The 27,418-nt window shown below is 39.3% G+C and overlaps 1 protein-coding gene and 1 long non-coding RNA gene across 10 annotated transcripts in view; one reads left to right on the top strand and one right to left on the bottom strand.

Moving 5' to 3' along the window:
• The window catches only part of RBM26 (RNA binding motif protein 26), a 49,987-nt gene extending 44,426 nt beyond the window's left edge, over window positions 1-5,561 (bottom strand). For all 8 annotated transcript variants that reach the window (XM_021529384.4, XM_021529388.4, XM_021529386.4 and 5 more), the window contains exon 1: window positions 5,402-5,561. In XM_021529384.4, coding sequence (XP_021385059.3) covers window positions 5,402-5,472 — 71 coding nt within the window. In that variant the 5' untranslated portion in view covers window positions 5,473-5,561. The remainder of the gene's footprint in view (window positions 1-5,401) is intronic.
• An 88-nt stretch (window positions 5,562-5,649) lies between these two features.
• Window positions 5,650-16,388, top strand: LOC146768664 (uncharacterized). 2 transcript variants are annotated; one of them, XR_014954239.1, is made up of 5 exons: window positions 5,650-5,891; window positions 10,439-10,618; window positions 11,646-11,801; window positions 13,247-13,340; window positions 16,137-16,388. It is a non-coding gene; the product is annotated as an uncharacterized LOC146768664 (long non-coding RNA). The 2 variants fall into 2 exon arrangements; XR_014954240.1 differs by lacking the exon at window positions 10,439-10,618.
• Window positions 16,389-27,418: the final 11,030 nt, after the last annotated feature.

The following is a 27,418-nucleotide window of genomic DNA, read 5'->3' as shown; positions in this document are numbered from 1 at the left end:
ACGCACACACTACTTTTTTAAGATGTAAAGGAACTACAAGGGGATTTTCTTCTTCAGTTTTAAAATTAATGTACAAACCAAAATGATGCTGCAAATCCTGAAACTAGTTCCTTGACAAATTTGAACTACCACAACACACTGAAACCTCAGAAGCATGTCTGTAGTCCTCCAGGCAGCAAATGGTGTTGCTGTAAAGGAAATAACATGTAGGTGCATGCTATTTGTTGTGCTCTGATCCTGAGAGTTAATAACCTAAATTTCAGAGTCTGGTTTTGTTGCCTGAAGACCGACTGCTAAAATACTGCTCAGCTCTTGACATTAAGCAAGGTGGACATGGCTGTATTTGAAGGCTTAGAGAAATGCTTTCTACTTGAAGAGCTGAGTGGTTGCAGAAAGATGTGCACAGCATACTGGGCAGCCTAATTCAGGCAGTTGCACCACTCTGTTGTTACTTAAGAAAAAAAAAATCTATAAAAAGCTATGGTGTAAACTTACTTCAGTAAGTAAAATGAATGACAAACTCATTCAGCAAGATCCAACTTTTATCTTGAGACACTATCGTGGCTGAGAAGGACCACTCTTATGTTACTCACTTTAATTAACTCTCTAACAGTACTTAAAGCAATAGAAACACATTGAGGAACGCTGCAGCCTCCAAAGCTGCTATTCAAGCTAATGATGGCATTAAATCAGTTCTAAATTATTCTGATACCCAGATCTGACATGTTCATACAGCTGCAACCAGTAATTGGCAGCCTAGAATACCATCCCTAGATTCAAGACAGCTCTCATGAGGAAGAACAGCTGTCAGCTTGCTGGCTCTCCAACACCCATTCAATGCAGAAAGCAAAACTCATCATAGTGTCTCTGTGACTTGCAGTGTAGTCAAAGGGGTTTCACTTCACTGCTGATATTCACTGCAACAACCAAAAAGGTTTCCTGTAACAGGAGTAATTTTCTTATTTTCATTTTCTGCTTTCAACTATACCTAATAATAACAATTTTTTAATACTAACATAATACTTTTACACAGAAGCTTAGCAGTAAGTAAGATAGGAACCTTGATTTCTCAAATACAGTCGCTCTCTGTGAGTCAGGTGAACACACTATCAAGTTTCATAGCAGGTGTATAAAATAACTAGTGTTAAACATTACATACCAGTGACATGCATTTGTGCTTTATTTATCCTAGTTACAAATAGCTTCACAAAAGGTGTTAACAAAGTAAGTGAAATGAAGAGAAATGCTCATTGCTTCTGAACTTCTTAGGAAGTTTCATGGAAATTTCATGGTGGCCCAATGAGTGTTATTGATAGGATGATGTGCCACATGAAATGAAAAAGGTTTTTCATTTTAACTTATTTCTGCTTTCAATGTCCTGGCTTATTAGCATATTGCTTACACCACTGTTAAACTGTTTTTATTCGCAACCTTTCAGTAGTACCAGTCAGTACCAGTAACCTGTAAAGCCAAAAAAAAAAGGGCTAAAAAGCTTGACAAACTTGACAAACAAAAAGAATAGTGATATCATAACACCAGAGGACACAGGTCACTTGCCAAAAAACATTCCAACGATAAATATACTCAAAATATTTTTTTAAACAATTTTCATTTTATTCCATCTGATGCAAGCTGTTACAATGCCACATTCACTTACAGAATTCACCAATGCAAAATACTTTTCCATTTCAATGAGGTATGCCTAAATACTGCACAAATGCTGTGGTAGGCATTTCATCTTTTTTTCAAGTTTGATTTGGTACAGGAATAAACCTTCACAAAAATGTAAATACAGTGACATGGAAAAAAAAATAGGTATGGGAGCCTTAATCAAATTGAAAGTAGAATTCAGCAGGCCACAAATATTTCAATTTATTTTACACAAAGTAATTAAAACCAAGGAAACTTTCCAGTGAAGAGAATTAGGGCAAGGGGGAGAACATTACAATGTCTTAAAAGCAAAATTGTGAGTGTAGCATTAGTACAAAAAGCTATTTTTTTCACAAGTAGAGATGCAAACAAATTTAAAAAAAGTTACAGAAATCCCTACTTGGAACTTCACCAAGCCAGATATCAGGATATTCCAGCATGGACTATATACGCAGTTTATGGAGTATCAGGAATGGGCTTGCAGGAAAGAAACCCATCACAATTGACAGGCCCAGTGAGTGCCTCACTAGTACAGAAATCAGAAGTGACAGGCAGAAGGTTATATTCCAAGTTTAACATTTTCCAACACTTGACAGAAACCATGCCACGAACAAGAAAGTGGTTAACGCCAGCAACTCAGTTCATTGCTGTCCGCAAGCAAGGAGGATGACTGGTAACAAAACGCCTTCTTTGCAGGGCTGACTGGAGTTGAAGATACAAGATCATTCTAGTCAAACACACAGTAGCCACAGCACAAAAAGCCTCTTGCCGCTTTATTTGTATTGGTATTACATTTTCATGGCTCTATCTGCAATGATTCTGTGTGTATATTTAGCAATTCTGCACAAAGAGTTATTTCCAAAACAAGCCTCTTCTTGAGCTGTAGAAAGCTCCTACAGACCTGTTACCCCTCAAATGGAGCCCGACTGTGCAAATGCTCTAGCATGGCAGCATTTGCAGTTTCTGCCTCACTGCAACAAGACAAAACTCACATAAGGCCTTTTTGTACGGATGATCACCAAGGCTTTGCCAAAGGCATTAGAGTAGCCCAAAACAAACAAACAAACCCAACAACCTACCACTAACAAAATTCCAAATCTTAAATCCTCCACCATCTCTCCCCTTCAAACATTCTTGTCTATGAACAGTGTTTCCCAGAGACTCCATTGGAAAACAGTGCAACAACTAAATCTTGTCCAGTCCATATAATATGTAACACACTTGTTTCATTATATTAAGAAGTCAGCATTTTTAGAACTGTTTAAAGATAAAATGAGACAATTTTTGTGGCTATTGCTATATTAATTCTGAAACATTATGTTTTAGAAGTATATGCATTATAGCCTTCGGAACAAGCTACACATCCTGATTAAAAAATGTTAGCTCCTTGAAAAAAGCAACTTGGAAAGTGCAGCATGTTCTAACTACTCAGCTCCAGGTAACTAGCACATAAATACAAATCTAGACATGTTTTTATAAAATTTATTTATGTTTCTTCTTAAATGCACTTCTCCCCCTAAAACCACCAAGACACCACCTCCAAAATTACCTAATACAGTGGTGTCTTTCTTAGTGTACTTAGGAGGTTAAGCCACGTATCTTGCAGCTAAAGGTTTCTGAAAGAGCCGCAAGACAACACTTGGCACTTTTGTTTCATTAACAGGAAAAGACAAGTCAAAAATCATTTTTGGGTACAGCAAAACCTTCAGAGGATCAGCAGTTAGCACCTCACTGCACCAGTAGAGCACCAGTTACTTCTTCAGAAGCAGCTGCACACTGAAATTTTCATACAGCCAGAAGCTACGGCTGTAGTCACACACTTCAGATAGCTGACACCAAAAGCACCTCCAGTATGTGACTGCTACGAAAGGACAATACAACTCCACCAATTCTAACATCTACTCAACAATGTGGTTACACAGGACACTGCAGAAACTGAATAACTGCCGGTTTGTTTCCTCCAAAGCTAAAAATGCAGAGAACTCATCATCCTCCAGACCAGCATCTTCCTAGCTCTCCACAGTTTTCCTAAACAACAACCACATTTGATCTGCTCACACACCACATTTAACCTAACAGATACATGCTGGTCTCCTTAGTGGAAAAAGGCAGAAAATTGCACTGATCAAAAAAGCTGAAAATCTCAATTTCACCCTTTAATGGCTGACTATTGCTAAGAAAGCTCATGGTTTAATATTCAAACAAAGAAACGTGGAACAACCCGAGTCTGTTCCAAGACCCTTAACCAGCACACTCTAAAATACTGTCATCAAACTCCTGATTGCCATTAACAAAATATACATACAAGTACCCAGAAACTAATAGTGAGCATTATGCAGCAGAGGACTAGGGAAATCTATTACCCCAGAACACAACATATTGCATTATAATGACCCAAGATAAAAAGTAATTCACCTCCTCCAAACTACAGTTTTACAAGATTATGCCCTTTTTTCCCTGAAAATAAAATTCTTAAATGTCAAACCTCTTTTCTAACAAAGTCACTCAGTGTAATTTGTTGCAGGTCTAATTCAAAGACCACTGAAAGTAAATTCATAGTTCATATCTATTTCAATGTAGTCTGGATGAGACCCTATGCAATAAAAGGAGAGCCACCACCCCCCCCCACTACCTCAAAAAAAAAACCAAAACAAAACAAAACAACAAAAAAGCCTCAAACAAATAAAAGAACAACCCAGGTGGAGGTCTCCTAAAAATGTCTCAGCATTTTATAATTTTTTCAATTTATTTTGGCATAAGCCCTACAAACTCTATCTGTACCTACAAATACTTAACTAATGGCTATGGAAGCAATAATGCAAATTTTGCTTCCCCATCCGAACTCGTCAAGAGATAAATGTACAGTGAGCAAACACCTCAGCGCAAAAGTTAACACCAGGCTGAATTCAGAAGTTCTAGTTCATTTAACTCAAATCCAACTCCAGCAAATTTAATTCAGACATGTCAAAATAGTAGTTCAGAATGACAAAAAGAGTACATGCCTTCACCTGTAGACCCCTTACTTCCAGAAGATAAACCTTTAAAACTAAATTCACACTCTAGTTCCACTAAAATATCATTCAGAGAAGGAAGACGCACTTGCAGAAGAGCCCCACTTTACTCACGCGGATGCTGTCCTCGGAGGGCACACACGTATTCACAAACAGGCAAATTATTCTCTGGGGCTCCTACTCCCAAGTCCTCTACTGATGTAATTTTTATTTGGGGGAAGGGAAACCAGAAGGCATCAAATACCCAAAATAACCAAGAATGATGTGCAACGAGTCTGTAGCAAATGCTACTGGGAAGATCCCAGGATGCCTTAAGACGTCCCAGTGCACCGGGGTCTCTCGGAGAAGGTCCCTGCACAGGGCGGCGGGCCGTGCTCCCTAACGCGGCCTCTCCGGGGGCACCGCGAGCCGCGCACGCACACACAGCGTCTCCCGCTCTCCCTGGGCTACAAAGGGAAGAGGTAAGCGGTCGCTAGGGGGGGGAAGCTGCATCCTCCGGAGGAAAATGGTCCTACCTCCCGGCCGAGGACGGCGACGGGAGAGCGGGAGAACGCAAGAACGGCGCAGCCCCTCACACACGGCGGCCGGGAAAGGAGGGTGGGAGCCGAGAGGGCATCTCCCGGGATGCCCTCCCGGGACTCGGCGGCACCGCGCTTCCCGCCCCTGCGGATCCCCATCTTCTACGAGGGGAAGGTTTATTTCTGGTAGCGAGAGGGCGAGGAGGGGTCGCGGTTACTCACATGGGCTCCAAGGTTTTGCTGAGCCAGGATTTCAGCGCCTCGAAGTTTTCTATGATCATTTTAACCACCATCCAGAGCGGCCCGGGCCCCCCGCCTCCCCGCCAGCAGCAGAAGCCCCGGCGGCGGGGTCCGCGCCGCCCGCCGGCCGGCCGGCCGGCGCCCCGGCTCCCGCCGCGCTTCCCCGCACTCTCCGCCGCCTCCCGGCTCGGCCGAGGCCGCCCGGCAGGGGCCGGAGGCCCAGCGACACCGAGGGGGCGGAACCAGCCGAGCAGCGGCTGCTTCCCGCGGGCCCCGCTCTCGCCGCTCCTCTGCCGGGGAGCGCGTCCGGGCGCTGCGCGGGTGTCCCCCGCCGGAGGGCGGCGCAGCCGAGCGCGGCGGAGATGAGATGAGATGCGGTGCGGTGCGGTGCGGTGCGGTGCGGTGCGGGACCGGCGGCCCCCCCGCCGCCCTGAGCCGCAGCGCCCGACACAGCGAGCGCCCGAGTGAGCGGGTAAGATGGCGGCGCCCCGCTGTCGCGAGAGCGCAGAGTCTCGCGAGGCCGGGCGGGCGCGGGGGCTGCCGGGAGGCGGGGCCGGGCGGGGCGGGCGCGGTGTGGGGCTGGGGCCCGGACCCTTCAGAGCCCGCGGGTCCTGTGCCGCGGTGGCCGGACGGAGCGGTGCTCCAGGGCGAAGGAAATACCATTGTGTGTTCCCGACTGGTGTTTGAAATGCGCGTGTACTTGTTTGGTTTCTTAGAAACGCTGTTTCCCTACCTAACACGATCACAGAACGGGTGAGGTTGGAAGGGACCACATTGTGTCGCCTGGCCCAGCCCCCCTGCTCTGGCAGGGTCATCCTAGAGCGCACGGAACAGGGTTTCTTCCAGATCGTTCTTGAAACTCCTTTAAGGAACGTAACCTCTCTGGACTTTCTGTTCTTGAGCACAGTCACCTGCACAGTCAAGAAGTTCTTCCTCAGATTCAGGTGCAACTTCCTGTGCATCAGTTTCTGCCCGTTGCCTCTTGTCCTATTGCTCATCACCACTGCAGAACCTGGTTCGTTCTCTTGGCACTTTTCCTTCAGATAATCATTGATGAGACCCCTCTCAGTTGTCTCATCTTGAGATTGAACAGGCCCAGCTCTCTCAGCCTTTTTTTGTAAGAGAAATGCTCCAGCCCCTTAATCCACAGCACCTGGACCTGCTCCAGGAGCTCCATGTCTCTGACTGGGGAGCCCAGAACTGGACTCAGCACTTCAGATGTGGCCTCACCAGGCCTGAGCAGAATCATCTCCCACAACCTACTGGCAGTGATGTACCCAAGGATACCATTGGCCTTCTTCGCCACCAGGGCACACTGCTGGCTCATGGAGAACTTGTCCATCAGGAACCCCAGGTCTTCCTGAGCACAGCCGCTTTGCAGCAGATCACCATCAATCTGTACTGGTACTCGGGATCATTCCTTGTAATAAACCCACAGCTGGACACAGTTGTCTCCTGCCCAGCAGAGAGCAGTTCCCCAGTCCCAGGCAGCCAGGAGTTGCTGCAATAAAGAACCGTACCCTGGACAAGCAGGAAGGGAGGCACAGCCGGTAGTCCTTCAGCTCCCCACACGCAAACTCCCATAAATGATTGCAAGAGGAAAAGGGAAAACACCCAAATATATATATATATATATATATATATATAATTTTTTTAAGGCTTTCTTTTTTTTTTTTAAAAGAAGAGGTAGGAGCAAAAAAAAGTGTTTGAAAACATGGGAGCTGGCAGCAGAGGAAGACACGGGGAGTCCCACCTCCTCAGGGTGCACCTGGTGAGAGCCCAGCCCACACCACTGCTCGGACACCCCGTGGACAGCGGTGGTGGGAGCACGTAGGATGGCCCCCTGCACACCTGTGCCCACCAGGGTGGCACCTTCCCGTGGAAAGTTATGTGCTGCTTTCTCTGGTACCTGGAGTTAACCGAGCACTGAAAGAAAATGCTCCCGCTCGATGTCCCTCAGTCAGATTGAGCTGCACTTTTCAAAGATCTGCATCCCGCCTGAGCTCCCATGCCAGGCGTTCTGCACAGGCAGCGCACAACGGCAAGTGTTTCATGGAAATCATTCACTCTGCCTTTCTTGGGGTGACGCCTGAGCTGCCTGCCTGGTGCTCTCAGAGAGAGAGGAACTTCAGTAATTCACTCTCGCCAAGACAGCTAAATGAGAGCTGGAGGAGGCTAAGGCTGCCTGCACACAATTATTTGTGACTTGATTATCATCCTTGGAAGTTTGTTGAAGACTGGAGAGTGTGGCAAACCAACCAAATAAGCTGCCAGCATAGTTAGTGCTCTGGTGAGGACTTCCCAATTATAAGATACACTTCAGTCTCCCTGCATAGTAAAGAATGAACCTCACATCCTGTCAGTAGACAGGAAATTGCCAGAGACTGAAATTTTCTGGAGACTGTTCTATAAACATGTAAAAAGTCCTCGACTGACAGTCACTGACTTGTAGGTTTGCTCCCCATGAACTTGTAAAAAAGATCACTAACCTTGGGATTCTGATGGGCCTCTGAAGGGACAGGCACACAGAAATTAGACATTGTGATAAAAATCTTAATTTGGTTTTGGAACTGTCCCCTCAATCCTTTGCAAAAGCCAGTGTCTAGTGAAAATAATTTAGACAAGCACTGCATTCAAGTTGCATTCACTGCAACTACCTTTGATCCTTGGGTATACAACAGCTATCAAAAAACCACAGCCTCTAAGGCATCCCTACATAAATCTATGGATGTAATCACGGTAGCAACTTTCCTTTTTTTTAGATGCTTCACTTTCTAAACTGCTTTTTCAGCCATTTGGGCACACAATGCTGTAAGTAAATGAAATTAATGATCACAAAAAGGTTTTCACAAATACATTTTATGCACTGGATAAGACTTGTCTGCATGTGGCAGTTTTTGAACATTTCTGTGTTTATAAAAGTGTGATGTTGTCACAATTCTGTGATAATATTCAGAGTAACTGAAATAAATAAATAAATAAATGCTGCTGACATTCCCAATTCTAGAGTTTGTGACTTGAAATCTTAAAAGCCTTATAAATATTTACATCCCACATCTTCAGAAGTGACTGCAATGTTTTGTAGCTTCTTTTGGGAAATATTCATTTAATCTCACAGCTGGAATTACAGGAGTACAAAATAAAATTATTTATTAGATCTGAGGAAATAATTTCCTTTGAAATATAGTGTCTTCTATATAATAAGGTGGTTTCTATTTAAGATGTAATACCTTTAGGTTCTTAATAGCAGTTTTTAAAACAAACACAAAAAAGGAATAGTTTTTATTTAACTCAAACTTCATTCACATATAAAATCAGTACATTAACTAAAACAAAAATCATAAAGATCATGTTTCATTTAAGGCAACATAAGTATCTGTACAAAGGGTCAAAGTAATAATTAACTACTACAGTGTCATAATTCTGTAAGACAAATAAGTTTTTATTTCTTATGTAGCTGTTCAATAGAAAATTCACAAACTGTTTAAGCAAAAAAAAAAAAAAAAAATCACCTGAATTTCATCCCTACCTGTAAAAAGAAGCTCTGAATGAGGATAACAAGGAAAAAGGAACAGGCTGAACAGCTATCCTTAGTTTCAACAATTTAACACTTTCATTTAAGAAATAAGTTTCAGCTGATACATGATAGTGATATTCCTTATCATGTATATGACCTATGGATACCAAACATTTATTAGGAACTAAGTAACTAAATAATAATTTCAAAAATTTGAAAATTGATATATATATTCTGTGGATTAATGTTGCATTTTAACATCAATAAACCTTACATATAAATAAACTGTCGTGAAAATAAAGTAATACAAGTCTAATTCTCTTAATTCATGCATCATAGACTCCTAGCAGCCCTTTTGGCTTATGAAAATTTTGTTAAGTTTTTCAGATGCTTTCATGTGTAATAACTCCCAAAGTTCATAGGCTTGGTGTGCACTTAGTTTGCAGTAATCTTATCTAACGCAATGTAGTGACCTTTGATGTCTAAAAACAATGGGTTATGTTTATTCTCATTTTTATTGGATCACCTGCTAACGTGAGAGCCAAATTTGGCCAGTGAAGTTGAGATCGATCCTTCCTGACATTTCTTGAGATTTCATTTTCACTGACTCCTCTCCAAAGTCATTGAACTTGTGCTCATAAGCAATCTCTGTCAGTGTGTAAAGCTGCAATTTTTAAGTGTTAAATTTTTTTTTTGAAAGCTGACATTTTCTTAACTATTCATAGATGTCTTTTAAACTCAGATTTGTCCCATTTTGTTTAAATAAAAAAGTAGCTGTAGAAGAAAATAACTTTTAGGCACATCATCCATCTTTTTGCCAAACCTTCTTCTGTATTTGTTTGGCTATGGTTTGGTTGTTTTGGTTTGGCTTGGGTTTTTTTCTTTATTAGTTGAGATTAATTTTCTTTTGAAGACAAGCCAGTTGGGTCTATGTCATTAAAAATTCCTCTATCTATGCTTCTAACACTTCACCTTTATATTTAGGAAAATGCAATTGCATTTGCAATTGTATTTAAACATTTATCTCTGACTGGAGGTTTTCTTTTAGTGTTAAAAGTGATTCTGGTTTTGCATAGCAGGTGTAACATGCCAGACTTCAGGCTCCTAGTGTCTGTTTTCTCCCAGGAAAAGCTTTTCTGTGAGAAAGCAGGGGTTCCTGTTTTTTCCCAGGAGAAGCATTTCAGCATTATAGACCTGAGGTATATCAGACCTGAGATAAAGGGTTCCTTGTCCCTGAAATTTATCACAACCCCTAGCATCAACACACAGGCTAAAAAGTAGGGCTGCTGAAACTGGATGGCACCAAAATGGGTTGATGGAACTAAACCATTTTGTATGTTGTTCAGATTTTTAGTTTGTACTGTCCTTGAGTTTTGGGGCTTGCCACTGGTTGCTATCTAGATATGTATCTGTACATGCACTACTCTCTGTAAAAGGATCAAATGATATTCCTCCTGATGCTCCTTGTCTATGCTCCTTGTCTATGGTGAGTTTCATTTCAGGAGGCATCAATATGAATTTTGAGAATCAAGTCACAGAATTGATCCAGACCTGAAGACTCCCCACTTCCATCCTTCACAAACAGAAAATGATTCTTCGCTCTTGAGCATCTGAAATCTGAGGCCCTTTTGCCTTTCCCTATGAATACACCTACTTGTGCTTCCACAAGTATAACAAAGCAGGTCAGCTTTGTAATACTTTTACTTGATTGTGGTCCAAAAAGATCAATGTTTATAGGAATGTTTAGTCCTTTGCTTTTTTACTATTGACTCCTGCATAGTGAATTTAACCAAATGGAGGCATTGCTACTTAAAAAGTAGAAGTAGAACTTCTCTGTAGAAGTTCTCAGAGCAGATGGTCTGTAAGAAGAGAATGTCTTCCTCTAACCTTTAAACCAAAATTTTAATTATTAAATAAGCTCCAGACATTAGACAACTTCCTTGTCCATAGTCTTTCTATACAACAGCCCTAAACTTTGGGATTATTTATCTCTCCTGCTTTCTCTTGCTGCAGGAAGCAGATACATGACATAGCTGGAGAGAAGGGATCTACATGGCCCTGCTGAGCAGGGGAGGACTCCAGAGGTGCCTTCCAACCTAAACCACCCTACAATTTTATGAAAGGCTTTTTACAAAATGTCCCAAAGCCACAAGTGTTTGAAGTATTCATAGCTGGTGCATGTAGCATTTAGCTACATGAAATTGCAAGTTGTAGAATAGAGCATTGCTTTTTTGAACTGACCTAACAGTTGTTTGACAGGTCTTCTTGAAAGCCAAGGTTGCAGTAAATTGCTACTGTCAGAAGTCAAACCTACAAATGTTGTGGTTTTAATTATTGTTTAAATACAGAGACCATAAGTGGGATATTTAGTTGATATCCCAGAAGTGGGATATTTAGTTAATACATCACACTTCTGAAGTCACATTATGCTAAGTGTGTATTGTATATCTCTAAATGGTCTTGTGTTTTGAAACATAGGAAGTGTTGGTTTTGTTGTCATGATGCTGGTGTTTAGAGCTTCATTATTTGTACTAATGCAGAGATAACTTGCTGTGGACTTGCTCATTAACTTGTACCAGCACAGAGGCATGATTGCTCCACTTTGTCAATGGCAGCAAAATTAACCTTAGCCCCTGCTTGTGCCTATGGGAAGGTTGACTGAAAAAGGGGCTTGGGTGTAATTAATACTGCCTTCATTTTCTTCCCAAGTTGCAGAGTAGCAGGAAAGGAAAGACATAGCTCATAACTCTGCCCCTATGACACCAACCAGCAGAACTTCTTCCAGAAATCCTGTTAATGGAGTCTCAAGCTACTGTGTCATTCTGGCTTGCACGAGCCACACCTGAACTTATGCCTGCATGTGGGGTAAGAGGCTGCCCACATTCTCCAGTTCCCTCGGGCAAACTGCTGTGAAGGAAGGGTTGAGACTGAAGGCAACTGTGACGCTGCTGATGGTGCTGCGGTCTCAGCTGTCATGTCATGAAGAATATATGCTGTGTCTGGGATTTACTGCTAGGGAAGAGATGCTGCCTCCCTAGTAATTAACTTGGCCATCTAGATGTTATTATCAAAATCCTGTCTACAGTGTCAAATGTTCTGCCCCAGTTTTGAGTCACACTACACAGTATGTGGACTGTTGATTCCTGGAGTAGCAGATTTTCACTTTGTGCTGTCTAGTCTATTTTGCTTCCCAAATCTTGTGGGGAAAAAAAAGGTATCCTTTCCATTTTAAATACTAATAATACAAAAAATTTATTATTTTTTAATAAGCAGGATTAAATAAAGCAGGATTAAATAAATTAAATAAAGCAGGATCTTTATTTTGTCCTTCCTGCTACCCCTCATGCCCAGTTCACTTTCCAATTAAATTGAGCAAGAGTAGAAGGAAATTTTCCCTAGTTTTTGTGTGGGGTATACCACACTGTAGAGAAGGCATTCCTGAGTCACAGTATGAGCCTTATTGCCACTGAGATGTCTCAGCTATCTAAGAGCATAATAAAACTAGAAAAAGTAATCTCAAGTTCCAGAATGTACTTTATCCATTTATTGTGAAACCACTAATTTATTTTTAATTATAAATGAATATATTTTCTTAGTTAAGACTGAAATAACCTGCTATTATTAAAGGCTGCTGAGAAGCCACATGACTAATCCAGCAAGGATGGCTTCATCCTGCAGATGAAAGAGCACTGTGTTGAATGTAGTAGAACCACTGCAAAGAATTTTAAAGGATACCCTCTGTCATATTTGAGGTGGAAGTTGTATGGTTCACACCACCTGTTCTTCTTCATAGTAGAGTATACATAATCATGTATGGTGATGCAATAAAATCTTGGTTCTATGAGTTCTTCCTATAGAAAGAACAAATAAATTGCTCCTGAGAGCATGAAGCTGTCTTTTTGTTTCTGGTACTGTTGGTTTTTGGGAGCTACTGGGTTTACAATTACACAATTTAAAAGGATCTAATTTTAGCATTAAAAAGAATATTTAAATCTTCCATGTGAACAATTCATTAGATAAGCTGTTATTTTAAATATTTCAGATTGCCCACCATGGAGATAAGGATGTCTGTAACTAATTATTCTTAAAGATTACCTGCAGTATTACAAATACTAAGAAAATTCCTGTTGTCCCTTGTGGCATTTTTATATTTTTTAATTGTCAGATCTTAGGGAAAACTTTCAAGAAGCTTGGAACTAAAATATTTTAAAAATAATTTTAGTTTACATTTGAATTAACTTTTAGTTTTTCTCATTGAGGAAGCTGAAACAGTGCAGTGCTTCACATTTTTTTTCATTCTATTTGCACAGATGTTGTCCTCTTTAGGATTTGCCCAGGTCAATGTTGCTGCAGAGCCAGGAGAGGGAGCACAGACATTGCTGCTTCTTGATCATACTTTTAGAGGTAACTTGGATTATTTCCAGAGGACTAAACTTGCTTTAAGAGGAGGCATTGTGGTATACTCTTTTTCTGCTTTTTTATTCTCCCAAGTTTTTTAATAATATTTAATTAGAGGAAATTAAAACTGGTATTTTCATCTTATAAAGCAAAAAAAAAAAAAAAAAACAAAAAAAACCACAAAAAAACCCCACCAATAAAACACAACAAAAAACCCCTGCAATTTTTATGAATGGTTTGTATAGTATTTAAACATTTTAGAAACTTTTAAGGAGTACTTTTGCATTTTCTTCCGCAGACACTGAGGAGGGTAAAGTTTACCAGAACCAAATATAGGAGAAAAACTTGATTCATTGCATCAGAAAGTGTCTTTCAGTATGTTTTTATAGTTTAACTTCAGATCATATGTTTACCCAGTAATTTTCAGGTATTAAAAAAATTATTTTAAAGACATGAAGGCTGTATAAATTCTCTCCAACTTTTTAATAGCAATTGTTAGAACTTCCCATATCTCACTTCTGACATAATTTCCTCGATTTCTCAGTTCTAATTTCTTGTATGACTTAGATATTTCTGACTTTAGAGAGAAAACCATCTGAAAGTGACTTGTTTCATCCTGAAACTTGTTTCATCCTACTACTTAATCAATTTATATAGGAGAGTTGCACTGCTTTCCTGTAGCAGGACTTGGATGAAGCTTTTATAAGAATTCCCTGAATAAAATAAAAATGTATAATCTGTGAGATGGCTTTGTAGTACTGAAAAAATATTCACTCATGTCTTTGGTTTGAGATCTGTGCCCAAAGAGCATAGACAGCATTAAAAGGATGACGTCTTACAAGTCAGGCAATGCCCGAGTGAAGGCTGCCAGTTGTCCTGATGGCCACCTCTGTCATTCAGGGCCACACACTCTCAATCCCAGGTGCTCAGGGAGCAGGAGGTTGGCTTCTCACTCAGACTGCATGAAGCAACATTTCAGGTCATGTCGTAGCTCTATGTGTCTCCCCATGGCTCCTTATATACTCCACAGATAAGACCATGTTCACCTCTCATCTATGTATAGAGGACTCATAGGAGAAGTGATGGTAGGTGTAGTAATACAAATGATAATCACCTGGCCGCACTGATCACAAAATGGTGGAGTTTAAAATTTGCAGTGCAGTGAGAGAAAATGTCAGTGAAGTCACTCCTCTGGACCAGAAGAAAGCAAGCCTTTAGTTGCTGAGGGAGCCAGTTTAGAGTGCCTTGCCTTTTGATGATGTAGGGCTTTCTGTGAGAGCAGGTCAGTTTTGAAGAACCACCTTCTGCAAGCCCAGGAGCTGATTATACCATGGTATTGTTAGCTGAACTGGGAACTCCTTTTGCGGCTTGAGTTGAAAAAGAAATTATATGTTCTCTGGAAGCAAGATCAGACTTTGCAGGAAGATCACAGAGCTGTAGTTCTCATGTGTAAGGAGAAAACACTAAAGGTGAAGAGTTGAAACTAGTCAGTGTTTTGTCAAGACAATAAAAATGGCTTTTTAAAGTATGTTTATATCAAAGCAGTATTTTACGGAAAATACTGAACCAATACCTGATGAAGCTGGTCACCTGACAAATGGTGATGAAGAAAAGGCACAGGCATTGAATGCTTTTTTTGAGTCAGTCTTTAGTATTACTGATAAGCCTTGGGGCGCTGAGTCACTGAGTCACAGGGCTTCAGGAATAGTGGTTCTCTATTTGTGGACACCAGAATTATATATCAGCAGACTGTTCACAAATCCATGGGGCCTGATGAGATTCATCCCAGAGTTCTGATGGTGCTGATGGATATTATGACAGGACCTCTCTTGACCATCTACCAAAGGTCTTGGATGTCTTGGAGGGTCCCTAGTGACTGGAAATTGGCCGGTGCTATTCCCATCCACAAAAAGAGCAAGGGAAGACCCAGGAATTTAGAGACATTTTATTCTACCCACAGTTTCTGTAAAAAACACTGTAGAAGATTATACTGGGTACAACTGAAAGTAATCATCAGTCACATCCTATATGGGCTCACAAAGAGAAATTACTATTTAACTATAATTTGATATAGTTCTCTGACAAGGTCATCCACCTCATGGATGAAGAGAAGGCAGTGGATGTAGAGTTCTTGATTTTAGTAAGGCTTTGGATACTGTCCCTCACAGCATCCTTCTGGACAAGTTGTCCAATTGTGGGATGAGCAATACCTGGTGCACTTGGTGAAGAACAGCCTGAGTGACAAGGGCTCAAAGTGTTGTAGTGAATAGGTGGTATAGCAATACAAAGTAAATGAAGGTTTCCCATTCTTAACACCTATTCCAGAGTATGTTTACATTTTCTTCTGCAGCCTCTGAGGAAGGTAAAGTTTATCAAAATGGATGAAGCTTATCAAAATTGATGAATCACAGTGTATGGAGGGAAGACAGTTTTATTAAATGATGATACAAGAACACAGAATTTTCTTGGAAGCTAATCTGAAACTAGACTAGTTCCTAGAATAATCAATAAGTATACAAGGATTTTCTACCTGCTGTTTATGCAAAGTTCTGAAGGATTTTCAGATATATTTTTATATAAAAGATGCAACACTTCTGATATAAGAAAATTAGTTTTGTATGGAGTTTTTTGTTGGTTTTGTTTGGTTTTTTTTAACCTTTAGAAAAGGCAGAAGATGACTGTTTATCACTATTTATACAGTTCCATGAAACGCTCCGACCTGGTCCACAACAGTTTGTTTCCTGCATCCAACTTCTGATTCTTAGCTAAATGCCCTCTTTCTTACCTTTTCCCATATTGCAGCATCGACCCACAGTGTACATCTCGTGTATCTATCATGTGGACTGACAGAAAAACCTCTTCCAAAAACTCTCCTCTCTTCCCGCTAGAGGGAGAGCTCTCCCAGAATACTCGTGGGAAACAGTTCCGCTGACTGACTCTTCTACTCTAAACAAACGTTTTTAGGAATATTTGCGTCTAGTGGTAAGGGTTACCCTGCAATGAAATGATATGTAATGACATGTAAAGAAGTAAAATTTCTGTCAGGTCTTGGGGAAATAAAAAAAAAAAACAAACCAAAAACGGATATTGGTATTTGCTCTTTTTCTTTCTTTCTTTTTTTTTTTTTTTTTTTTTTTTTTTTCTTGTTAGGTACTTCTATATTTTATGGGGTTTAATTTTTTAAAAAAACCCAACAATTCTATGCACATTCTGAGGAGTGAAGCTGACAGAATTTTAGACATATAATTCTTGGAAATGTTAGAATAACAGAATTTGTACACAAGTATTTGGATCTTCATTATCAGCTATATTAATATGTCCACGAAATTGTTGGCTCGGTAAACCTTGACTGTGTTACAAATCTGAAGCCAAACACTTGCACCAGCACTCAGTAAATATGTTGTTCAACTAAAAATAGAAATTACTGTCACCAGCAAAGGGTATCCATGAGGGAATGATATATACTATAAATACACTAAGATACACGTGGATTAGTTTAATCTAATGAAGTATATGTAAACAAACCAATGGAGGGCTTCCTTTCAATGGAGGAAGTAGGATGAAAAGAAAAGCAAGTTCAAGGGAATCTGATAGATAAACTCCTTCATATTATGCCTTGTTTAAAAACAAAAAGCAACAAAAAAGTTTCTTGCATGTTGTGCAACTATTACATTAAGAACTTGCACATGACTGCCCCTACATAAGTCAATCAACTTTAGGAAGAATCTGAACAGTAGTGGGACCTCTTCTATATTTATCTTACACCTACAAATATCAGCCTGTGGTTTCAAGTATTTAAATTTTCCACCTGAGATACTTTAAAAGGGACAGGAATTCTGAGAGTGATTGCTTAGTTTTCTAAATGTGACATTTTATCTAAACCAGGCACATTTATAATTCAGGTGACATTCCCAAAAAACCATGCAAAATAACTGATGGCATTTTAAAATTTAGGCCGTGGAGTTAGAGATATGAAAACATTTTTAAAAGAGTAATTTATTTGTTTTCTGTATCCTTTTTCTGTTTCCATGTTGATCTGTAATCAGGAAATCATGGTTAGAAGTCACTTTGATATTCATGTTGAGGGATACATTCAGTGCCGGTAGCTCACGGTGCAGCTGCAGTTTGAGGTGCAGGCTGAGCTCAGGGTGTGGGAGCCCCAGCCAAGAGGCCATGAGCTGCTGTCCCTTTGCAGGACAGAGGGCACAGGGTCCTGTGGCCCAGCCAGGTGACCGGGGACTCAGGGACACGGCAGGAGCCGAGCACTCAGCTGGAAGACCCCAGACTGTACCATGCACAGACTGTGAGGGTTTGAAAGCCTAGGGAGCCCTTTGTTCAGGGTCTGTCCTCAGGGGCAGCAGCTTGGCCTGTTATTCTGTGATTGAACCATGATTAAATTATTTTAGGGATCCAGATGTCTGAGATTCTGCTGTGGAAATCCAAGGGTTGAGCCAGTATGGAAACCTGGTCTGACTGTATGAGAATGGGATGTGTGAGAGTGGAATGTCAAGACAGTTCCAACACCTGTCAGCCCTCTGAAGCCACCCGATGTGAAGGGACCTCTGTCCCACCAGTGACAGTCTCAAGTGGTGGGAGTGTGACTGCCAGAGTGACTCCTGGATGGTCAGACAGGGAAGTTTCCTTAATGTTCAAAGAGCTTTGGCAAAATACACACATAAAATTTTATCAGAAGTTTTAAAAATATTGATAATAATGCAGTCACAGGTTACGACAGGACTTGTACAGAAATAATTCCTTTAAATTTATTTGCAATGAAACATAGACACAGAAACATAGAAAGAGATATCTTTCAGCTCCAGAATCTGACTCCAGTCAACATTTATTACAATCTTGTTGGTTTAAAAAACAGTGCTCCTCACTATTTATTCAGGAGGATGTTGAAAGCCTGTGGATAGATACCATGTCAAATTAGGAGAAGTTAAGAGGAGGACCAAGCTCTGCTGACTAAGAAGGTCTCAGCTAAGCCATGCAAAGAAAATACCAGCTGGCTTTGAAGTCCAGCCATATTTAAGTGGATTAAATTAATTCATGTATGACCCCACTAAAGTAAATTTTTATATGGAGTCAGTGGGCAGTTTCAGCTGAATACATGAAATGACTTTGGAAGAGATAATCTAAATTTTTTTGGGCAAAAATTATAAAGTTAATAAACTATAACTTAAGTGGAGTATAGTTAATCTCCCCACACATACACACACACAGAAACTATTTTAATAAGTGAAATTAAAGAAGTAACATCTTAGCATTAAGAAAAACCCTGCAGACATTTTCTATTGATTTTCTCAAGGTTATAGCCCAAGATTATTTGGGCTATAGATAGGCCAATATCTATGTAGGCAAAATAATCTAATATATATTGGATAATTGTTCTACTACAGGATAATGAACATACAGAGAAGGCAAAGGACTTTCATATAGTTAGACAATAAAAAAGTTGTTAATGTCTTAGCTTGGCCTTTTTACAATGTAATTCTGGCATTTTCTATTTCTCTGTTATTTATTGATCCTCAAATGCATGTTTGTGTTTGTGCAAATACATAGAAAGTAGCTGTGTTCATGCCTAAACATTATCCATAACATTAGCTACTGATATTTTGGGGCACACACACAGCAGTAAAGTACAAGGCCATCGTGGGGGAAGAGAGACAGTGTTATAAGGAGAGACTTGGATGAGAAAGAACAGTTATTTGTTTCGAAATATTGCAAGCACTTCCATGAATATCAGTAGTACAACCTATAATAAAATTTTCCAGCTGCATCTCCTAATGCTCAATATGCAGCTGTCTGCTGCCTGCTGTACAGCTGGGCTCTGTCAGGATGCAGCAGCCCTGGGATACTCTACAAGGCCAGTGTAGCTGGCAGCTGGAAGGGATGGAGGGGCTGCTGGGACAGCAATTCCCACCACACAAAAAAGGGGAGAAGAGGAGAGGTGATGATGGGAACCAGGTCAGCCAGCAATCCGGGTGACTAGACATGTCTATGGGGATGAGGCAGGGGTCTGGGAAGTCAAGGGAAGTGCATGGGGATTCTGTTTGTGACAAACTATCAAGGTCAGCTACCACCAGTGATCTCCAAGCAAGCCTGTAGTGGTGAGGAAAATACAAGGTCATGGTTGTGGTATAATGGACAAGGAGATCGGAAAAGGATTCTTGCAGCCATTCAAAATAATGATATACTACATGGCTGGTTTTTTTTGCTTTAGTCTGCATTTCATCTCGAGCATTGAAACACAGTTGTTGCCAGCAACATGGCAAAATGCTACGTTGCTGTTTTTCTATTTGACTGTTCCTATTTTTTGAAATACCTATATATTACAGCTGATGCTGAGAAGTCAGAATGTCAATGCTTAGCTAAAGATTGTAGTAGAAAGGTTTAAAAGCTAAACAGAAAATAGCAACATTAGCCCCATTTTCCCAATTTAGCTGAGGAGTACTCAGCCAAAATTATACAAGAAGACCTAAACCCTTGTTTCACAATTTCTGTGCAAGACAAGTCTTCTGTCCATCATTTGGATGATGAGTAGTCCAGGTTCCCTGGCTGTGACTAGTTGTTCTGTATTCCTAGCTGGAAGTGGCCAGAATTGGAGTCAGTACTAGGCTATTTCTTTCCTCTGACAAAACTGGGTGAGTAATTTTCACTACTTGACCAGTGTGTGACCACAACAATAATGTTTGTATTCTCAAACCCAGGAATATTTTCATATTTCTCAGGGAAGTTGCACAGCCAGCTACAAGGCATTGTGGCAGATTTTGGCATCAATTTCTTATTTATTTGTGAGGGAAAGAAAGAGGTACTGAGACTAGACAAAAACTGGAGACCCGCAGTGCCTCCATGTCAGTTCTGTCTGGGGTTCAAGACTGCACAGCATGACCTCAGCAGGTCAGACAGACAAGACATAGACACAGGGACTTGCATGGCTGTTTCAATCTTATCCTAAGCAGAAACACTTTTTGATTTGAGGTTTTTCCTGCCACCACTTCGTCCTCAAGTCCCTTGTTTTTCCCTGTATTTAGGCCCTTCCTGCTGCGCACACTGATTGGTGGGCTACGCAGAAAATTTATGATGCCCCATCCCCAGAAAAGTTCAAAGCCAGGCTTGATGGGGCTTGAAGCAACATGATCAGTGAAAGCTGTCCCTGACCACAGCAGGGGGAGTTGATCCAGATGGCCTTTAAAGGTCCCTTCCAACTCAAAACATTCTATGGTTGTGAAAATACTGCATTCCGTTTTGGACCCCCTGACAGAGGACATTGCGGTGAGTTCAGTGGAAAATCATCAGAGTGGTTGCAGCCTGTGAGAAGATGCTGTGGACAAGAGCTTGCTCAGCCTGAAGAAATCATGGATTTGGGGACACCTAGTAGAAGCCCTCACCTAACAGTGCCTGGGGGAGGTGAGCAAGGAGATGAAGTTTTGTTCTTCCCAATGGTGCATGGTGAGAAGAGATGACAAACACAAAGTGAGACAGACTAGACTAAGAAAGAATTTTTTCCACACGAGGGCAGTCAGGCAGAGAAGCAGGCTGTCCAGCGAGGTTTTGCCATCTCTGACCTTGAAGGTGGTCAAGACTTGGCTGGACACACATTGAGCAACCTGGTCTGACTTCAGTGAGCAGGAGGTTGGTCTGGAGACTTATTGAGGAATTATGCTGTGTGTTTATGATCTGTGTCTCTGTTAGTCACCTTGGTCTCCCCTTATAATTAACAACATTTCTAGGAAATTATTACTTGGACCTATTTATTATGAGTATTTATTTTAACTGAGAGGGATGGTGCTATACAATTGTTTCTTCATCATGAAAACAGTTCAGACAGCTAACTCAGATCTAATTATCAAGATATTAAGTGTCCAAAACTAGGTCAGGTGGATCCCATCTGGGTGTATGTGCTCCATGAAGGGCCCAATTAGATTCCAGTGAGGGAAGGAAGAAATTATTTCTGTATAGTGTTAGAGCAGTTAAAACACTTCCTCCAAAAGAAAGATATCAGAAATCTGGACTGCATTCTTCAAATCCTTATATTTTGATCCAAACCTCTTTGATACCAAACTAATAAATATGTAGAGCATGGAATTTTCCATCTTTCTGTTAATTCTGTCTGATTTTTCCCCTTTTCCATCTCTGGCCCCTTACACCTTGCACAAGGCTGTGCTCTCTGCCCCTCTCTTCCATGGATTCATGGCTTCTTCCTGAACCAGCCACAGAGCCAGCTCTGTTGGCACCAGAAAAAATATAAATAGCTGAATTAGGTGCTTCTGCTGGGACTTTGATTTATGGCAAAGGAACAAGGTCTGATTTTAAAATTGAATTATTTAAAAATATTTTTCTTCATGTAATTTGTCAATAGGCTAGAGAAATAACATTCATGCTACCATAGCATCTTGTTCTTTTTACCAGTGTAATAGTAACTCAGCATGAACTCTTTAATACATTTCATACCTCTCTATATAGACATAAAAACAGTGGCATATTTATTTATGTTGCTAAAAATGTGTTGGCAACAAACGATACAATTATGTACATCAATAAATTATCAGGGTACCCTTGCCATCCTTGTCGATTTTTATTACAAAGAGTCCATAATTTCATGTAGTGTTGATACTCCTCTGATTTCTAGTCTTCTCAAAACCATGCCTTTAGCTTAATAATACCCATGGTTTTTCATGCCTTCTTAGTGTTCTGTGCTTTATGACCTTTGATTTTTCATGTATATTCATTATACCAAGGCACTTTGTGTTGCTTTTCTTCTATCACTTTGCATGTTATTACTGTCTTCCTTCGTGATCCAAGCAACCTCATCTTTGTTCGTAATAGTTCAAAGCAAGAATATGATCCTGCATTTGAAAATGTACATTTTCCTAACACAACTCCCCCTTCTATGTGGTATATTTTGTCTTCAAACATTATCACTCTGAGGCACATGTGTGACTGAACCTCGGGAATGTGTACTTTCTTTTGAAGTTTGTTTGAATTGCTAATTCACAACAGGGTCCAAGTCAGGATTCCTGAGCACAGAAATAAGGACTGGCTACCATTATTTTATTTTGGTGTCTCACTCACAGATTTGTACGTTTTCTTCCATAATTATTGCAAAATGTAGACTTCATACATATTGATAGATTTATTTTGTACTAGTCTGTTATAGAAAACTCTAACTTAACCTAATATTTTTTATTATTGTTACTTGACAACATTAATGCTGTTGCAAGGTCTTCATTGGAACATCTGCTGTACACAGGAATCTTTCTTTGCTAACATGCTTCAGTTATTTGCCTGAAGGCCACTGCAGAAGAGTCACATTTTTCTCTTTAGGAACTGTAGTTATCACTCAGTAAAATTAATTACCAATATGTCACCAGAATTTTTCTTCCAAATTGACCATGAGTGGCCTAGGACAGATCTTGCAAACCTAAGTTTACTTTTTTTCATGCTGGAGTTGTTATGATTATCTGTTTAGGATTAAAAGACTTCCTCCTTTGTATTTTTCTTGCAACTGTGGTAGGCTAAATTACTGAATGTCTTTCCAGTAGACATTTGCAGAAAAAAGGTCAATACTTACAGATCAGCCTTCTGTTGTATCTATTAATGATTTTTACTGAACTCAATCAAATTGTCTAGTTTGAGCAGTCTCTAGATATGGAACTCTGTAGTTTCTCATTACATTAAATTGAACCACCCAGTACTTTTTTGTGAATATATGCTGAACAACCAGCTACTTTAATGTCAGAAATTAAAATAAATGCTATTAAAATGTGCTTTCATATAAGCCTTCTATGTTTTACATTAAAGGCCTGATTGTTATAACTGATATTCATGTCTATTATTAAATAAGGAATTGCTCAAATATGCAAGCAAGTATGCCTATGCCTCACACACAAAAAATATGTTATGATAAAATAGAAAGTGACCTTTGATGAAGATACTCATTTAAATGCCTGTGACTATTTCAGAGAGAAAAGATATTTAAAAACACAAATTTCAGACTTGCTAAAGACTTGATAAACAGTAAGCTGGAATAATTAGCTAGATTTTTTGTGTATTCATGAAGAATAAAAAAAACCCCATACTAGATTCTTGCTTGTTTCATTTTTTTAGAAAAACAAATGCTAGTGACTGGGTTTGCCACACAATATTTGATTTTGTGTTTTGATGAGTCTAATTAAAAAATAATATATTATGGTTATATGAGAATATGTAAACATTTTAGGCCCTATTTGTAATAATGCCTTTCTACTTTGCTAGGTGTTACTCTTTTTGTAAATATGTTACTGCTGTCAGTAGCAGTAAAATTCATTTTGAGTATTGCGTAATATTTCAAATGGAATTTGGAATCTCAAAATCTGTGTAGAGTCCTGTGCACAGCCTGAACATGAAGATGAAAAAATAAGGAAGTTTTCAATATTATAAATATAACATATATAAAATATAGAAATGAGATCTTTTTATGATTTGGGAAAAATAATCTCTGGTTTAATTCTGCTTATTTCACTGGCATAATGAAGGGATGAATTTTACCCTGCATGTCATCTCAGGGAGAAAAGAAAAAAGAAAAAAGGAAAAGAAAAAAAAAAAAGAAAATAAAAGAAATTAACTAAAAACCTCTCTGAAGAATGGAGAAAAATACAGTAAATATTTCCCGTTCTATCTGTGTTTGTACAGCTGATATATTGAGACATGAGCACAGTAGGCAGCCACTCTAATAATTGTACCAGATGCTTAAAAGGTTCTCCTCAAAGTTTTGTTAAGATTTTTTTTCCTTTCTCTGAGAGATCCTAAGGCTTTCTCAACAGGAAGCTGTGCCTTTTTACTTACTTATGGAGGAAATTGTTACCTTAATCTTACCTTTTCTTGCTATTAACCTCCTCTCTTTTATAGTAGATCCCAAAAACATGGTTTCAATATCTCATGTGTAGATAATTCTCTCCTTAAGTCATACCAGAAGTAGACGTTTTTTACAAAATACATTTTTTAATAGTAAACCAAGAGGAATAGTGGCTCATTTTATGAATCCTTGTAGTTTTCATTCAAATAGAAGATAAGAAATCTCCATAATTAAATTTTGATTTAAAATTATTTAATTCAGTTTGAATCGACTTTCAGATTGTAGTTGTCAGCTATCACATAATTACTCATATCCTCATTGCTGCTTTGGGGCCATGGTGGACTTATGTAAGGTATACCACTCTTCTCTTTCTCAGGCTTTCTAACTATTGAATAGAAGCAATCTCAAAGCAATCTTAGGTCTGAAAGAATATTGTTTTCTTAAAACGTGTGATTAGACTCTGATACTATTCTTTAATGCCCATCAGCTAATGGAATGTTCTTCTTTCTAAGTTTCCTTTCATATAATCCTGATGGCATTTCCCTTCTGATTAGTCCTTCTGTCTTTCTGTGACACAGCCCCATCAGTACATTTCATGTCAGTCATTTGTGCTGGGCAATGCCTGAAGATAATTGAGGAACTAAGGACATATTTCTGCTTATCAGTGAAACAGAGCAATTCACGAAGTAACTCTGTAAGAGCTGTCTTTGAAAAGTTCATTATGTTCTGCCTTTCAAACCAAATAACTACTTTTTTTTCTTTTTTTCCTGGAAATCTTGAACAAGCATGAAGAGATGCAAATACTTGTCTGATCTTTCTTCCTTTTAAAATAGGTTTGGTCTTACCATGAACATCTTAAATTTTTTACTTTTAAACCATCATCACAATCTGGTTTTCTTTTTATTTATTGATGAACTACCTTGTGAAACCTCCAAGTTTCAACTACTGTATGACAGAGATCAGGAAAAAAAATCACAAACTCCTGGAAAATAAGGTGGGTATTGACTCCCAAGAACTACATATACCAGTGTTTTTTACTATTGTTATTTATTTCCAGCAGAGGTAATCACATTGATAGCAGTGGACTACTCAGAGTAAGATACTTTTTAATACAAGCAAGAAGATCATAGTCTGCCTGCCTAAAAAATACAGTGCAAGGAAAAAGACTTAATCCACAAAGGACTGCACAATCAAAGCCTGCCTTTCACAAGTTAATATGTTAACACCATATCTGAGAAAGTGAGGTACTGAAAAGCTGGAAAGAACATCCTAATCTAGCAGGAAAGATATTGTGGGAAGGATATAGTGGGAAGGTCTTTTCTCACTGATATTAGTATAAGTGAACCAAGTGGATTAGGCTAATCTTTAGCAAACAGGAGCAGTGAAATAGTAAAAACCCCAACCAAATGAGAGGCTCTGTTTTTAGAAATCCTGAGCATCTAGGAGTGCTTACTAGCCATGACTGTGCTAGCAATTTCAAAATACTGGAGAGAATCCTCAGGCACTTTAATGTAAAGCTTTGTATCATTAAATGGAAAGTATGATCTCTGGGACAAGTCTGGGCTTTGCCCAGCTATCTAATGGTTCCTAGGCATGGTGTGGGGAACAGCATGGGTAAGGGACCTTCCCCAACAGGCAATTTAGGTCAGGCCACCCTGTTCAGGACAGCCTAGTCACATAGGTATAGGGGTGAGGGCTGCTCCATGCCAATTGCCTTTAGTGTCAGCAAAGAGTCCTTGGGACATATGATTTCTTAATATAGCCCAGCCAGCTGATGTGGAAATTTCCAGGTGCCTGATAATTTAGAAAGTTCAATTGCTTAAGTTGAATGTATGGATTTAGGGCCTAATTATAGACCTATTTTAAAAAATACATTGGCCTGAATAACTGGATGAGTACAGGGCAAAGAGTTCTTCCTTAATGTGGGAGGAAACTTGATGTCTAGGAGACATGCCAGATGCCACTTGCCAGCTGGATCACTCCTTGGCTTTCCCCTTCTCTGGCTGCTCAGTAAATGCCCAGAAATGCTCCCTCCATTACCCATTTGTTATAATTTAAGCACACAAAAAGACTTAGGTTATTGTCAGCAAATACTTGTGAATAAAACAGCAATACTAATGACTTGACTTGATTTGCTTATATTCCTTTGCCTTCTTTGCTACAGCAATGCATCTTCCAACAAGTCATGTCTAAAAACTAATTGATAAACTAACAAATTTCAGGCCGCAAATATGTAAAATAAATCCTCATGTTAAATGCTCAAAGTTGGAAGAAAAAAACACTGCACAGACATTTCATTCTTTGAAGTGCACAGCTTCTTTTGGTTTCAATGAACCATGAAAATATCAAAGGGATAACTTATAATTCAGTATTTTGATGTTCATCAGTCCTCAGATTGCTTTACTAAGAAAAACAGTGGCATGGTATTGTACAGCAATGCATTACATGATTCAACTTTCTTTTTTCTGTTGGTATGACTGTCTCAAATAATTAATTCTGTTAAAGAACGCAGAATCTTCAGTGGTCCTTGTGAGGTGATGATCCTTTAAAAACTCAAAGTGGAAAACTTTTCAGGGAAAGTGAAAAAACCATCCTATTTTGTATGAAAATGACACTTGGGTGTATCCTTCCTTTTGAACCTATTTATTCTTTCAAGGTATTCTTGAAGATGGGATTGAAAATTTAAAGGAAAATTATGTTCTATAAATTTATGAAAAATTAAATTCACTGACCAAAATATAAATTGGTACTTAATTTTATAATATATTGAATTGTCTTTCGTACTCAAATGTTCCATCTGGAAAAACAACAACAAAAAAAGCCCTGTTAAGAATCTTGTATATGAGAAAGTATTTCACAGTTAATTTTGAGTACTGAAGTTATCTGAAAATAATTATAAGCATTCCGTCATTGTCCCCAGGCCTTAATTTACTCTGTCCGCAAATAATTCTTAGTTAATGCTTGTAGTTATTTCAATTGCTTTAACTTACTAATATTTATGTTTGCAGGCTGGTGGCTAATAGAATTTGTCAACTTACAATAATAAGTTTCTTCTTGTTATTGGTATTAATCTCAAATTATTTTGTCCAACTCCAATAACTCTTTTTTTCCCCCCCACAATCTATGTATCTTATTTCATAACCAAATAATTAGCGTATCTAAAAAGATGGTGGAACTATTCTGTAGTTGTGATATTCTGAAAATTTTATCTGATTATTAAAAAAAATTTCAGTACTCATTTTAAAGA

Source organism: Lonchura striata, chromosome 1 (genome assembly GCF_050655825.1).
Source record: "Lonchura striata isolate lonStrDom1 chromosome 1, ASM5065582v1, whole genome shotgun sequence".
Lineage (NCBI taxonomy): Eukaryota > Metazoa > Chordata > Aves > Passeriformes > Estrildidae > Lonchura > Lonchura striata.
This window is presented reverse-complemented; position numbering and strand designations above follow the sequence as displayed.